This window comes from Kwoniella dejecticola, chromosome 9 (assembly GCF_000512565.2).
Source record: "Kwoniella dejecticola CBS 10117 chromosome 9, complete sequence".
Classification (NCBI taxonomy): Eukaryota; Fungi; Basidiomycota; class Tremellomycetes; order Tremellales; family Cryptococcaceae; genus Kwoniella; species Kwoniella dejecticola.
This window is the reverse complement of record NC_089309.1, coordinates 632,164-645,083: the sequence shown is the minus strand read 5'-3', so window position 1 is coordinate 645,083 and position 12,920 is coordinate 632,164. Positions and strand designations below refer to the sequence as shown.

The 12,920-nt window shown below is 48.3% G+C and overlaps 4 protein-coding genes across 4 annotated transcripts; all 4 read left to right on the top strand.

Moving 5' to 3' along the window:
• Positions 1 to 821: 821 nt before the first annotated feature.
• I303_107199 (uncharacterized protein) lies at positions 822 to 3,005 on the top strand (the record flags this gene model as incomplete). The annotated part of the gene is made up of 13 exons (XM_018409880.1): positions 822 to 1,023; positions 1,159 to 1,217; positions 1,300 to 1,336; positions 1,395 to 1,428; positions 1,498 to 1,552; positions 1,629 to 1,748; positions 1,826 to 1,994; positions 2,075 to 2,151; positions 2,216 to 2,259; positions 2,329 to 2,409; positions 2,476 to 2,526; positions 2,590 to 2,666; positions 2,761 to 3,005. 13 exons carry the CDS (start codon positions 822 to 824, stop codon positions 3,003 to 3,005), a joined length of 1,251 nt encoding a protein of 416 aa, XP_018260883.1.
• Positions 3,006 to 5,152: 2,147 nt separating this feature from the next.
• Positions 5,153 to 6,929, top strand: I303_107198 (uncharacterized protein; the record flags this gene model as incomplete). The annotated part of the gene is made up of 8 exons (XM_018409879.1): positions 5,153 to 5,337; positions 5,442 to 5,515; positions 5,615 to 5,737; positions 5,846 to 5,880; positions 5,964 to 6,026; positions 6,137 to 6,221; positions 6,314 to 6,466; positions 6,559 to 6,929. The coding sequence occupies 8 exons, from the start codon at positions 5,153 to 5,155 to the stop codon at positions 6,927 to 6,929; spliced, it is 1,089 nt and encodes a 362-aa protein (XP_018260882.1).
• Positions 6,930 to 7,313: 384 nt separating this feature from the next.
• On the top strand, positions 7,314 to 8,959 carry I303_107197 (uncharacterized protein; the record flags this gene model as incomplete). Its single annotated transcript, XM_018409878.1, has 8 exons — positions 7,314 to 7,504; positions 7,608 to 7,681; positions 7,764 to 7,886; positions 7,968 to 8,002; positions 8,070 to 8,132; positions 8,216 to 8,300; positions 8,385 to 8,537; positions 8,610 to 8,959. 8 exons carry the CDS (start codon positions 7,314 to 7,316, stop codon positions 8,957 to 8,959), a joined length of 1,074 nt encoding a protein of 357 aa, XP_018260881.1.
• A 357-nt stretch (positions 8,960 to 9,316) lies between these two features.
• On the top strand, positions 9,317 to 12,537 carry I303_107196 (uncharacterized protein; the record flags this gene model as incomplete). The annotated part of the gene is made up of 7 exons (XM_018409877.1): positions 9,317 to 10,053; positions 10,148 to 10,541; positions 10,625 to 10,755; positions 10,809 to 10,944; positions 11,012 to 11,182; positions 11,241 to 11,577; positions 11,642 to 12,537. The coding sequence occupies 7 exons, from the start codon at positions 9,317 to 9,319 to the stop codon at positions 12,535 to 12,537; spliced, it is 2,802 nt and encodes a 933-aa protein (XP_018260880.1).
• Positions 12,538 to 12,920: the final 383 nt, after the last annotated feature.

The following is a 12,920-nucleotide window of genomic DNA, read 5'->3' as shown; positions in this document are numbered from 1 at the left end:
GTGCTCGGGCGCCAGATGACACACAATGAGCGTTATCACCATCCAACTCCGCCACCCATCTTGGTGAAAAGTCCACATCATGTCAAGTTAGACACAAACCCACGCGTCAGAAAGCAGTGCGGGAACAAGGCCAAGTGGAGGTCGACCACCTGAAAATCCAATAATATCAGATCAGATCCCCTCATACCATGCTATACACCAGCAGGGACTAGTAAGCGTATGTATGCATGTGTGAATCTCTTGATTGACGCTTTTCGCTTCCCTCTTTTTCAGCATCAAAAAGTCAACAGAGCGGTAACCGATACACGTACTCCAGATCACAAGATTATGCCTCCGAGATAGATTGGATTCTGCCTATGTACTGTACTCTCGTAAACTTGCCCATGAGGATCAATGATCCAGATGAAGTCACTCACCCTCGTACCAGATCCACAGCTCGCAGGAAGGTTTTTTTCTCATCGCTTACTTCTGATTCGAAATGCAGATCACTCAAGCACCGGATTTTGGTCTCCATCATCCATCACCCATTACCTCGCTTCGCACAGACCTAAAAATTCTGTGGGTCCAAGTCTGTTTTGTACCTTTCATTGAATCGATGTGTGTGTCTCAACGTCATCGTGCTTTTATCCCCGAACGAGCGTCACTTTTATCATACGCTGATGCGCCTGAGTGAGCACAAGAAAGTAGGATCGGAAGCCAAGACTATCGGTGTTAGATCCTTTCACCCACTTCGACCCCAATAACAAACCAAACAGGACAAGGAGGTCAAAGCGACTTCTCATCTTTCTTTTTCGTCTCGTCTCGTTTCTGTTCTTTTGAAAATGCCTCATCCTGATCCTTTCGAAAGACAAGATTCTTATGAGCTCGAACCTTTAGCATATCCAAATACTGAAAAGCCCACGACCACTTCGACACAGGGAAGTTATCGAAAGTTGAGAGATAGGTTAACAATGGACAATAATCAGCTCAAGAAAAGCCGTCATGCGTTGCCTACCAGGCTGGAGAAGGTCTATATGGCCACTGGTGAGTCCCGGGTACCTTTCCATGTATCAATGGGTGTTGGTTGTCATGACGATATATGAAAATCGTATCAAATCATCATACACGTTTTGTCCATTGCGGTTAGGTAAAGCGTGCTGATTGACGATATCTGTATAGCCGCCTTCGAAGCTGTAGTCATTGCGGTAATAGCATTTGCGGTGTTCGGTCTAGTACAAGTCAGTCCACTATATTTCTCTCACCTTCATCTTGCCTTCGCGAGCGTCTCAGGTGGAGCTGACGAATCACACCCTGATTTAGGCCAATATACATTCTCAAAATGCTAAAGTACGAACGGGTAAGCCCATCTCCACACAGCCTTGATATAAAGCACAACTAAGCAAATTGTGAGGTAGTCCCGGTGTACCTGGCAGTCTTCATCATGGCGCAGTATGTCTGATTCCTGCATCCCAACCATCGGTAATCGTTGATTGAATAACGCCCCGCCTTCTACCATAGGATATTCTCGGTTCTCTACATTTTCGACGCATTGAGAGCCAGAAATATCGTACAAGTAAGCGCCTTGAACCGAGTCACGCGAGCCGCTGAGAAGAATGTGAATACTACTAAATGTACCTTCTCTTTGATAGCTCATCATGCACCTTTTCTTCAATCTGTGCATGCTCATCTACTCCATCCTCCAAATCCCTCAGACGAAAGACGCTTTGAGCGACGAAAATGGAATACCTGGAGCGTGCGGTAATTTCGAGGTGAGCCTTCCGCTTCCTTCCAGCGTCCGGAACATCCTCGATCTAAGCTTGATGCGTAAGCTGACACTTTTGGATAGAATTGTACAGGTCCCGACTCGCTCTTTAACCTTTTGCAGAAGTTGATGATCGTCCCACCGATCATCTTTGGGATCTGCACTATCGCTTTTTGCGTGATGATCAAATATGTGCATGCGCAATTTGGATGGGCTGTTTTTCACTTGGTCGGCGCCTCACCGGAACTACGAAGTAGGTATTTTGTCTTTTCGAACATGTTGAGCACGGCCGATCTTATGCTGACGGCTGTGTGATTGGCCTCGTTCTCATAGAGGCGCATACTAGGTATCAGACCATGATCAGTCTACTGAAGATGCTTCTTTTCTTCGGCCTCGCTTTTTGCACGGCTGTGAGTTGTTCCCTTAGCGAGTGATTCGAAATGTCGCTGATGCCAATGATTCGATGCCCCACAGATGCTTATCCTCGCCTCGGCTTGGAGCGCTAAAAAGGCTGAATTGTGCGTCTTCCGTCTCCCTACGGATGGATATCTAGTTAAGACGCTGCCCGTGGACTTCTTTTGACGCAGCATCGTGACAATTATCGCTTTCCCAGTCGTCATCATTTTCATGCTAGGGTGCGGATGGGCGCTGAGAAAGGAAAACAAACCGTATGTTTGGACCTCTGCATCTGTCACATTGATGTCGAGCTAAATGGTGTTTGATCTCTCACGCAGAATCATGTATGCGTGCTTGGTATTGGAGGTGACTGGTATCGCGTACTTCATGTGGGTATATCATTCGCTCGCCATCATCGGATCCTTGAGCTGACTTATTTTGCACGTTTTCAGCTATAAACTCGCGACCCTTTGGTTACCCCGTACCGAAGGCTTGTACAGTAACACCAAAATTACAATGGCTATTTTCTGTGAGCATCCACGATCGATCCTCCTTCCATCTTGGATTAACACCCTCCACCATGAGCGCCTCACAAAGGCTGAATGTTTGGCAATTTTCTATAGCGATCTTCTCGATCATCATCCTCTTAGCGACTTTCTTACTATCGTTACTCTGTATCGGTGATTTCGGTAAAGGCCTCATTGACGCTCATCGAAATCCTGAGAATCGAACCAGTTTATGGAGCTTGCCCGCCAACGCAAGGTTCGAAAAGAAGATGGAAGACGCGGAAAGGTACGGGCAAGCAGAAGGAGGTCATACTCCGATGGGCGAGACGGAAGGCAGGCATGAGAGGCTTGTTATTGATTAGACGATTCAACGTCTATCAATCGGACATAGTGATGTTTGAGCAAAAGGTAATGCGGTCTTTGAGGTTGATGGTCCCAAGGCAGGACAGGAAGATAGATGGGCGGTCTTTCGAATCTACCACTATAACAGTTTTGTTTTCCGTAGTGCATAGCTCTCATATTATTGTACAAGAGTTGCTTCAGATTATAATCATGTAAAGCTAAGCGGATCCGGTACAAATGCTTCGTGAATTTGGGCTATGGCTACATCTTCCACGCTTCACACAGTTCTCTTCCTTGCCTCTTTTAGCGATACACCTGTGTGATCATGATACGAGATTGCAGACTATGCCTGATCCTACTGAGTCCGTAAAGGAGGCTTCATTACACCCTGCAATAGATAATCCACTGATCAGTACACCACCCTGCAGAATCGTAGCATTACCCGTGAATTGCTTGGAGCAAGATAGAAGGGCGACTCACCATCGACTTGTGGTGGGTATACAGTATAGTATAGTATAGGAAAGTTACTGTAGTTGGCGTATATAACATTGTGCCTCTATATCTTATATATCCAAATACCTTGACTCATGTTTGTCGAGCGCGAGTACGAGCGTGTCCATCCTCAGTTCCAAATCCAAATTCAAGCCCACTTAAATCTGCTCTGCGTATTAGATCCCAATCACCTTCGACTTTACGAACCTTCCTTAGCCTTCTCTTCCCCGTGATAACAGGGGTAGCGGGGGCAGTTGTGCTTCCCTCATCCAGACCTGCACCTGTGTCTGTATTTGTATTTCTATCTCGGTCTTCGTTGATATTAGAATCAGTCGAGTCTTCAGGCGAAAATGATGATAGTAGGCTTCTTAAACCTTCCGAGTCCTCTTCTTGCGCATGTGCTCTAGGAAAGGTAGTTGTGCGTAAGGATATACCTCGCCGCAAGGGATGATGCTGACGGCTTGGGGATCTAGTAGGACTGGATGAGTCGGAGGAGTCTGAAGCGAGGGGAAAATGTGAACCTAATGGATAAGGGTGAGAGATCTCTGGGTGTTGACGACGACGAGGTTGATGTTTCTTTGGGCGATTTGGTCTGAGAATGGAGATGACTATTCCCATCCGCCTTGATCAGGCGATTCAGTCTTGTCGTTCTTCAGTCGGGAGCTGGTCGGCGGTAGTGACGAACCTGATGGTTTTTGAGTTGGAGATAACGCTGCCGCCGGATTGGAAACGCTATTCCGTAATGTCATATACTGTACTATATACCTTATGAGATAGACAGAGCACAGGACGTCTGGGTGAGCACTACTTGCGCTTGCTTGCGTACGATTGATTGTGATTGTGGATCGAGGTTTCGAGGTTCCGAGGTCGCAAGATGTGGTTCAGTCCATTCAACTCACAAATCACCACGCAACATCGGCCCTGAACGAAGTGAAATGAATCATTGAATGGTCAAAGCGACTCATAAAGGAGTAAGAAAGGACTTTTGCTCGTGGTACTAGTACAGCACATAAAACCCTGATTCAAGGCATCCCGTTCGACCCAGAGCGGGGATAACGACACTCACGTCGGGAGTCAGCGCCAGATAAGTCGTGTACAATGTACTGTACATGTACAGGGTATAGTGCTTCTTTGGGCGTTGTTGCCTCGCCCTAAGTCTGCTTGATAGACGCATTAAAACGAATGGTGCACAAGGTTATCTCGCGATCACCCAGTAAACCCTGAACCCGATCACAGTAAGGTACTCGTATGATATCATGACGAGGTGAAATGCTTCGGCGATGATTCGTTTCCGTAGCATGATACGGTGCGAATGTCTCGAGTGAATAACAGATCTTGAAGGCATGCCGGCAAGCCGGCAGGGTATGCGTCCGAAGTGAACAACAGTGCGATCGAAATGGACGAGTATACACATCCCAGGATAACTTGTATAACGTCCTTTGTGGTCTGGGCGAAGGCTCGAGTGTCAATGTATGATTGTGTGATGACCATGATTCTGCTGCGTTGTAGTTGTGCAAGGATGACGTCGATTGGGAGATACGTTGACTTCTCTCCCTAACTATATAAAGCATAATATACGGGAAAGTGGAACAACCCTTGTCTGGATCTACCATTCTCACTATCTCGACAAAAGGCTACTCATACATCCAGCCCTGGGCAAATCGGATTGAACGATATGAGAAATCCACTCTTTCCCCTGCTGTCCGCTTTACTCCTCTCTCCGCTCGCTCTAGCTGTACCCAGTGTTCTAGTCTACACATACGCTGCAGGCCACGCACATGACTCTATCCCCACTGCCATTGATGTGTTGAATCACACGGAGATAGAAGCGCAGTACGGTGTCAACTTCACTTTTATCCAGTAAGTTCGTCCGCCGACCAACTTCCTCAGTTTCAGATCGTCAGCAAAGGATAAGGCAAGGACCATCTTCGCCGCACGAATTGGCTGATATATGACACTGATAGAGATCAGTTGGGCTTCAATCAAGCGGACCTATCGACTTTTGATGGAGTATTTTTCATTTCCACCACTGGTGAAGGTGTGTCTCACGATAGGTTCACAGTCTTAGCTTCGTACTATCTTAGGGTACCATTTTCCACTGACACTGACACTGACACACGATGACACTCTCACTCAGCCCTTGACCAGGCCGGCCAAGCCGCTGTGAAGACTTTCTTCCAATCTGGCGGAGTGTATACGGGAGTTCATGCCGCGGCGGACTGTTTGTATAATGACACTACCTACGGACAAGCTGTTGGAGGTGAGCCAATCTAAACGGTCCGCACAATTGGTCATATCACTCTGCTTTGCGTTCGGTGGACGACTGAGATCGATTAACTATGGCTGACGTAGCTCGGAAACCCTTTAGCTTGGTTCGATTATCGAGACAGTCTTCAGAACGCGGTGAGTCGGACTTCACAACACAGAAAGACTGGTCATTGTTGCATCCCATATTGATGCCTTTTCATCTGAAACTGCTCGATCAGACTTTCACCAGACTGAATAATACTCATCCGGCCACGCAGCATCTCCCAGACCGCTGGACGTTCGTGAGTCGAGCTACCGACCACGAGCGCTTCTCGTCTCATCTCGTGATACACAGCCTCAATACACAGGGATTAAGAGTCTCGAGCTTACTGTGTCTTTCCGATATACATAGATGGAAGAAGTATATCATCTTCGAAATGACCCAAGAGACAACGGAGCGACCATCTTGTTAAGCGTGGATCAAACAAGCTTTATCAGTGAGTCTCTCTCAGATATCTCTCCAACATTGCCATGTTCCGCAGTAAGCTGAACAAGCAACGAATGAACCTGACCATTGGTATTGGGACAGATGATGGAAATACCACAGGCGATTATCCCGCCATCCCTGCTCCGCAACCTATAGCATGGTACATCGACTCGCCCTTACCCGCTCAGCCATTGCTTGAAGGTGCACCTAAAGCAGGTAGATCGTTCTATACTTCACTTGGCCATTCTAACGAAAGTGAGTGTCATAGAAGGATTCGGCATCTTGGTATACACCGTCTGTCCCGCTTCTGGCCGATGGTTTTGATTGATGCGATATTCCACATTTAGCATGGCATGATGAACTTTTCATTCGACATGTCATGTCCGGCTTGAAATGGGCGCTGGATGGGGCGTCGACCAGAGCTTACGGAGTGGGGATTGTCGGTAATGGTAACGGAGATGCTTCTACAACTGTGGGGGTCACGTCGTCTCCCCCAAATCACCAGCCAGGTGTGACAAGCTACACGATCACCTCAAGTGCGTCCGCCGCCACTTCGACCTCGAACACGAACACAATACAGATCGCAGCTGCTGCGTCGGCGCAGAGCACCTCGATGGGTAATGCTGTTATCATGTCTAAGTGTAAAGTCCAGCTTACGGGTGTAGCCGTTGATCGCGTTGATCACGATGTCGATGGTAGGATAAGAGTTCAAATATAATTAGGGATTATTTGGAAAATGAGGTTCGTGGATCGGAGAATCTGTGGAGATGGAGGAACGCTTGTAGAATTTAAGTCGAAGAGGGTGGATAGGTTGCTAAAGCAACCATATAATCAGAGTTCCTGCTTCGATAAGATGCGTTTCCCAGATTCCAAGCTGCATGTGCATTTGCAGCCAGCAGCGAGATCAAAAGCAGTCGCGCATCCAAACTGATATGTCGTCATGTCCACGTGCACCGGTCTGTTTTCGGCGCATTGCCAAGCAAAACCGACATCGAAAACCCAAAAACAAAGAAACCGTTGAACAGAATATCGACATTGTAGGCTTGCGGAAAACGTATAGTCAGTACACTCTGTGCAAGTCCGACCGAAGCATTCCCTCACCATGCTGAGATCGACTCTTGTCATTGGGGTGATTTTGAGTTTGACTCAACTGAAGATGGCGCAGTCTCAATCAGCTCCTAAAGTTCTGGTGTACACGGCAACAGCGGGATATAGACATGATTCTATACCCACTGCGATCCAGGTGTTAGGTGATAATGCGCAGAAATATGGTGTGGAGTTTACCTTCTCAGAGTGAGCATTCTCCACTATGAGTTATTTGTGTGCTATGATGTAGGACAAGGTGACGTAGGGTGATACTGACAAGCGATTTCTTTTCGGATTGTTCTGGGATCAGGGATAAGAGCCTGTTCACGAATGAGAGTCTGTCGGGATTTGATGGAGTGATGTTCGTCTCTAATTCGGACGAAGGTGAGTCGTTGCTTCCTTTTCATGCTCCATACTGTTTGCATACTCGCTGACTGCTGCTTATGATCTGTATGCGACCCATCAGTACTGGACGACTCGGGACAAGCTGCCTTGCAACAATTCTTCCAATCCGGAGGGGTATATACGGGTGTACATGCTGCTTCGGCATGCTTGTTCAACGATGAGAATTATCAACAAGCTGTAGGAGGTGAGCCTGAGTTTCAGTCCTCTAATGCAGTTGTTCTTCACTATATATGGTGGAAAAGCTGATTCGACGGCTCTCGCTCAGCCCTGTTTGATTACCATCCACCTATACAAGATGCCGTGCGTCATTTCTAGTCAGATCTCTTCCGAGAGAGTGAAGCTAAATGGAGGTTGATCGACACGGCAGACTTTCACTCGTGTTAATAGCACTCATCCCGCTACGGCCAACGTCCCTGACAGATGGTCATTTGTGAGTCTCGTGATCTGCGCCCACACAATACCAGTTGTAGCATCCGACAGCTAATGATAAGAATTACATACTGTTTGTTGTAGCAAGAAGAGGTTTACTACTTCCGGTCGAATCCGAGAGACAACGGCGCTGTCTTACTTCTCTCTGTGGATGAGACGAGCTACGTTAGTAAGTATTGTTCCGGGACTGCCATCCTGAGCCCGCTCGCCGGAACAGAGAGAGGATCGGATGTACTGATCAATTGTTGGACAGATAATGGAACTTCGACCGGAAATTACCCATCGATGGGCGATCCTCATCCGATAGCGTGGTATATCGATGCACCCTTATCGGCTCAACCTCTCGCTCAAGGCGCTCAGAAAGCAGGCAGGTCGTTCTATACCTCTTTAGGACATCTCAACTCGAGTGAGTACACAGCTTTTTGTTGATGTACCACCCAAGCATCCGGGATAAGCTGATGACGAGGAATGTCCATAGCATGGCAAGATGAGACATTTATAGATCACGTCATGGCAGGATTGAAATGGGCGTTGGACGGAGCCTCTACGAAAGCTTATGGAGCTGGGCTGGTCGGTAATGGAAGCGGGAATGGGACATCAGCTTCATCTTCATCGGCCGCAGCATCGGGTCCAGCCGGTGCGACTTCCTCAGGCTCGGGGATGAATGGGGCAAGTGCGACTTCGAGCTCTACTACGTCGGCTACTTCTGGTTCCGCGTCAGGAGGATCTTCCGCCGGTCAGAGGACTGCACATATGTCCACGAGAGCTGCCGGGATTGGCGCTGGCCTAGTAGGCGGATTGATTTTGGGAGCGACGATGATTGTATAAGCTTCAGGATGGAGGCGGGAGTCTATATCGAAATCTGTTGTTGTAGGTGTAGGGATGCATGCTTGATGTGATCTTTCGTGATCCGGCCTTGAATTCGGAGCATGCTCATGTGTCAAAGCATGCACCAAGCTGAAGTAGTTCATTTCGGGAAGCTGAAAGAAGGGATTTGACGTCACAGCAAAGCTGGACGCGCTTGGCTTGGGTTTTACGGACACGGACCGACGATCATCCTCAACTTACTTTGTTCTCAGATCCTCATTTAAACCTGCACTGAACCCCATGTTCATAGCTTAGCCCTTCCATCGAACCAGATCAAGCGTACATGTTCAATATCATTGACAGTGCCGAGAGTCCACGATGAGCTCCTTGCCGCTCAACGACGAAGATAGTGGAGATATCTCCCTATCGTCCTCTCATTTCCGTACCACTTCAGCTCGACCATCTTCCAGACCTTCTTCGTCCGGATCTGTCAGCTCTACGACATCCCACACGTCCGAGACTCCCAGCACTAGGCCTAGATCTCATTCGAGGGAGAGAGACGTCTCGGTCCCTGCACCTGCTCCTCAAAGACTCTTCGGTAAATCCCTATTTAGCAGATCACCTCAACCGCCTTCGCTTCCTGAAGAGGGTCCCAGCGTCCGGCCATCAAGTGCGAGTAGCTCAAGCGTCCGAACAGTCAGTCTCAATGATGAGCCCATCTTAGAGTCTCCTCAAGCTGGACCTAGCACAATTACAAGTTCGAGTTCGACTTCAAGCGGTAATTCAAGACCATCAACGACAAGAAGACAATCATCCGGATTAGGTAGATCGCGTTCGCTCAATGTCAAGCTCCCTTCCCTCGATACGCAGGTCAATCGAAGTGCATCGCCGATGTCGGCTACCTCACGGAATATGACCACGCCGACGAACAAGCTGGGATGGAGTAGAAGACCTGGGGAACCGAGACCCCCGCCTCTGGTCAGCGAGAGTGTATCCAAGCGGATGTCAAGGTGGGTCAAGGAGGTCGTCGTTTGCAATTTCGATCTGGAGCGTGGACCGGTCGTAGAGCGCAGAGCGGGTGATAGACGTTGGGGTCCCGGTGAGAAGGAGAACGTGTAAGTTCACCTTTGCTTGTTTGCTTGTCTATATACACCTTTTCCCCAACGCCAATGACTGATGTGTCACCTGTTAATCTGTTTATCCAAATAGCGCTTTCTCTTCTTTTCCAGATACATCCCTCTTCGCTGAGGGCTCAATCCTCTTCTCATTCAAAATACGGCATATCCCACCGGATCCTTTATCATTACATCATCCCGAACCGCCGTCGCCCATGCCAGACCGCGTGGTGAAGACGGTAGAAGAGGAGATGTCAGATCTGAAAGTGGGAGATCCACCTGGGGAAGCGGGTGTCTTACCTGGAGGCAGTGGGAATGGGATTGATACACCTGGATTATCAGAGTCTTCGGGAGGTGGACCGAAAATGAAGGCAGGAGATAAAGCTGAAGAATACAGAAGATGGGATGAGAGAGGGAGAGAATGGTTATATGGTTTCGTCTGGTTCGAACAGAGACGAGATAAGGGTATCACAAGAGGATATATGCAAGTGAGTGCTCTCTTTCTAGTGATGCTTGCTGTCTGACTATCTCTGTGAAGAAATCCGCTGATCCATCGAGGCGACTCACCCAGAAATCTCTTGTCATCCTCACGCATCTCCCGTTTCCCACCCTGTTCTCGGCGGTTTTGCAGAAGGTCGCTCCTACCTTTTTCGAATTTGGTTATTCTGCTCTTGAAGCAGCTTGTCATTCTATTGCATCATGGTAAGTCGTTTCACAATAATGTGTGCTTTGATTGGCTTACGCGCTCGATCTAGGCCTGATCCTACGCCAGATTCGATCCTCGAATTGCCCATGTTGACAGATCTGATAAATGTCAAATTGCCTGATACTACCGAATCTCCCCAGATTGGGAAAGCGTTCGGCATCTCGACACCGTCTCTGCAACAGCCTGTACGCCGTCTTCTATTCAGACCGAAATATCCAGCTGATGACCTGTAATTCTAATTTATGATGATAGATCCTCGCTGCCCTACCCACGTCGACGCCTTTGCGAGCATTCGCATCTTTCCTACCTTCCCTGTGGTCTCTGTGGGAATGTCTGATACTAGCTGAGCCGGTGTTGATCATTGCTCCTGACCCCAAGACATGCTCAGAAATAGTCTGGTGGCTGAGGGACCTCCTCAGACCGGTGAGCTGACTTGTTCTCGCTTCTCCTGGGCGGCCTGCAGCTGACGTTATTCCAACAGATTCCGCCTGCAGGAGACTTCCGGCCATATCTTCACATCCACGATCACGATTTCTCTCTTCTTGTGAACTCGAATAAGCCACAAGCTGGAGTCATCGTTGGCGTCACGAACCCTTTCTTTCGAAATGCAGCGAGCCACTGGCCAAACGTCATCTCAATCCCCTCCCAACGGACACGGCGGGTAGTCCAGAATGGAACGAGTCCAGCTGTGGCAAGCGCTAGTCCAAGTATGAAGGATCAGCCTGAAGGTTTCCTGAGCAGGCGGCACCGAGGTATACAGAAGGACAGGGTGTTGCTCAAACGCTTGGAAGGGCTGGTTGCTGAGGGGAAACTTGATGGTGAGTCAAGGCGCAATAGGTTATCTGACTTAGCCTTGTGAACTCAGTTGATTATGTGCCTTAGATCCCGAAGGCAACGAAGCCTTGAGGACGTATTTCCAACAATTGACCGAACGCTTCCTCGTACCCCTGAACCGATACTTCCAGACCTTGGTGCCCACACTCTCCTCGACCCCAAGTGGAAGCGCAACTTCGGTGTCTCCCATCCCATCGCCATCTGGATCCTCGTCGTCGATCTCAAGCGCTGCTCATACGGCTGGTGCAATTCGACCGTTCTCTTTACCAAATTTCCTGACTCATCTGCGTAATCATGGACCAAATCCTCTTCTGTTCAAAACTAAAGGATTAAGCACGAAAAGTCGAGTTGAGAGCGACTTCTACGCGTCTTTCTGCATGTCATCGACATTCGCTAGATGGCTAGAAGTCCGAGTGAACAGTCTAGGACTAGTGCTCAATTCGAATAATCACAATTACGGCGGTAACCTGACTGTACCTGGACCTATACCTGGACGAGGTCTTACTCCTGGAACCCCTCAAAGAAAGGTTGGAGATGCCAATGAGGGAAGACCTGGAATGCCAAGATCCGTCTCTGCTTCCGTCGGCTTGGGTATCTTAGGAGGCCCATCTTCTGAAGGTAGACATTCGCCTGTTCCGCTGAATCGAGATAGCGAAGGTGAAGAAGAGGAAGAGCTTAGTAGCGAGTTTGACCGTTCGTCCACTGGCGCCAGCGCCAGGGACAGTATGGAAAGCGGGGGCCATAATAACTGGAATGCGATTCAAGGACGACCGCAGAGAGAAAGAGAAGGTAGTGGTCAGACGATCGTCCCGGATAGACAGTACGATCATTCGGTATTTGATGACAAAAGGAAGGAATCGACGGGAGGTGGAGGAGGGTGGTTTGATACAGGACGAAGAGTCAGTGAAGGGATGGTCCAATATAGAGGGTCTGTAAGTAAATAAGCCCAACCCAGGAAGTCAATTTGTATATATGTATATATGTATCATTGTATCGTCATCTGTATACTACGTGCATCGTGTGTATATAGCTCATTTGTCCATGCATAATTCGGGCGGATATCGATGTCGTCTTATGATGACTCTGTAGCAAAGGAGCTGGGGAATCAGCGGAGTAAGAGGGAATCTCCGAAAGATCTTTCGAAAAATGCTTCCGTCCGTCGTCCTTCAAGGATACGCTCGTTCGTACTTTTCGAGCATTCAAGGTGAATTTACGAGGCCGAAGATCCAATTTGGTCATCAGTAACTTCAGTTTATATATTTGGTCTTCAGTAACTTCAGTTTATATACTTTGAAGAATAGTGAAGCATCGAAACGCAAGGAGATCA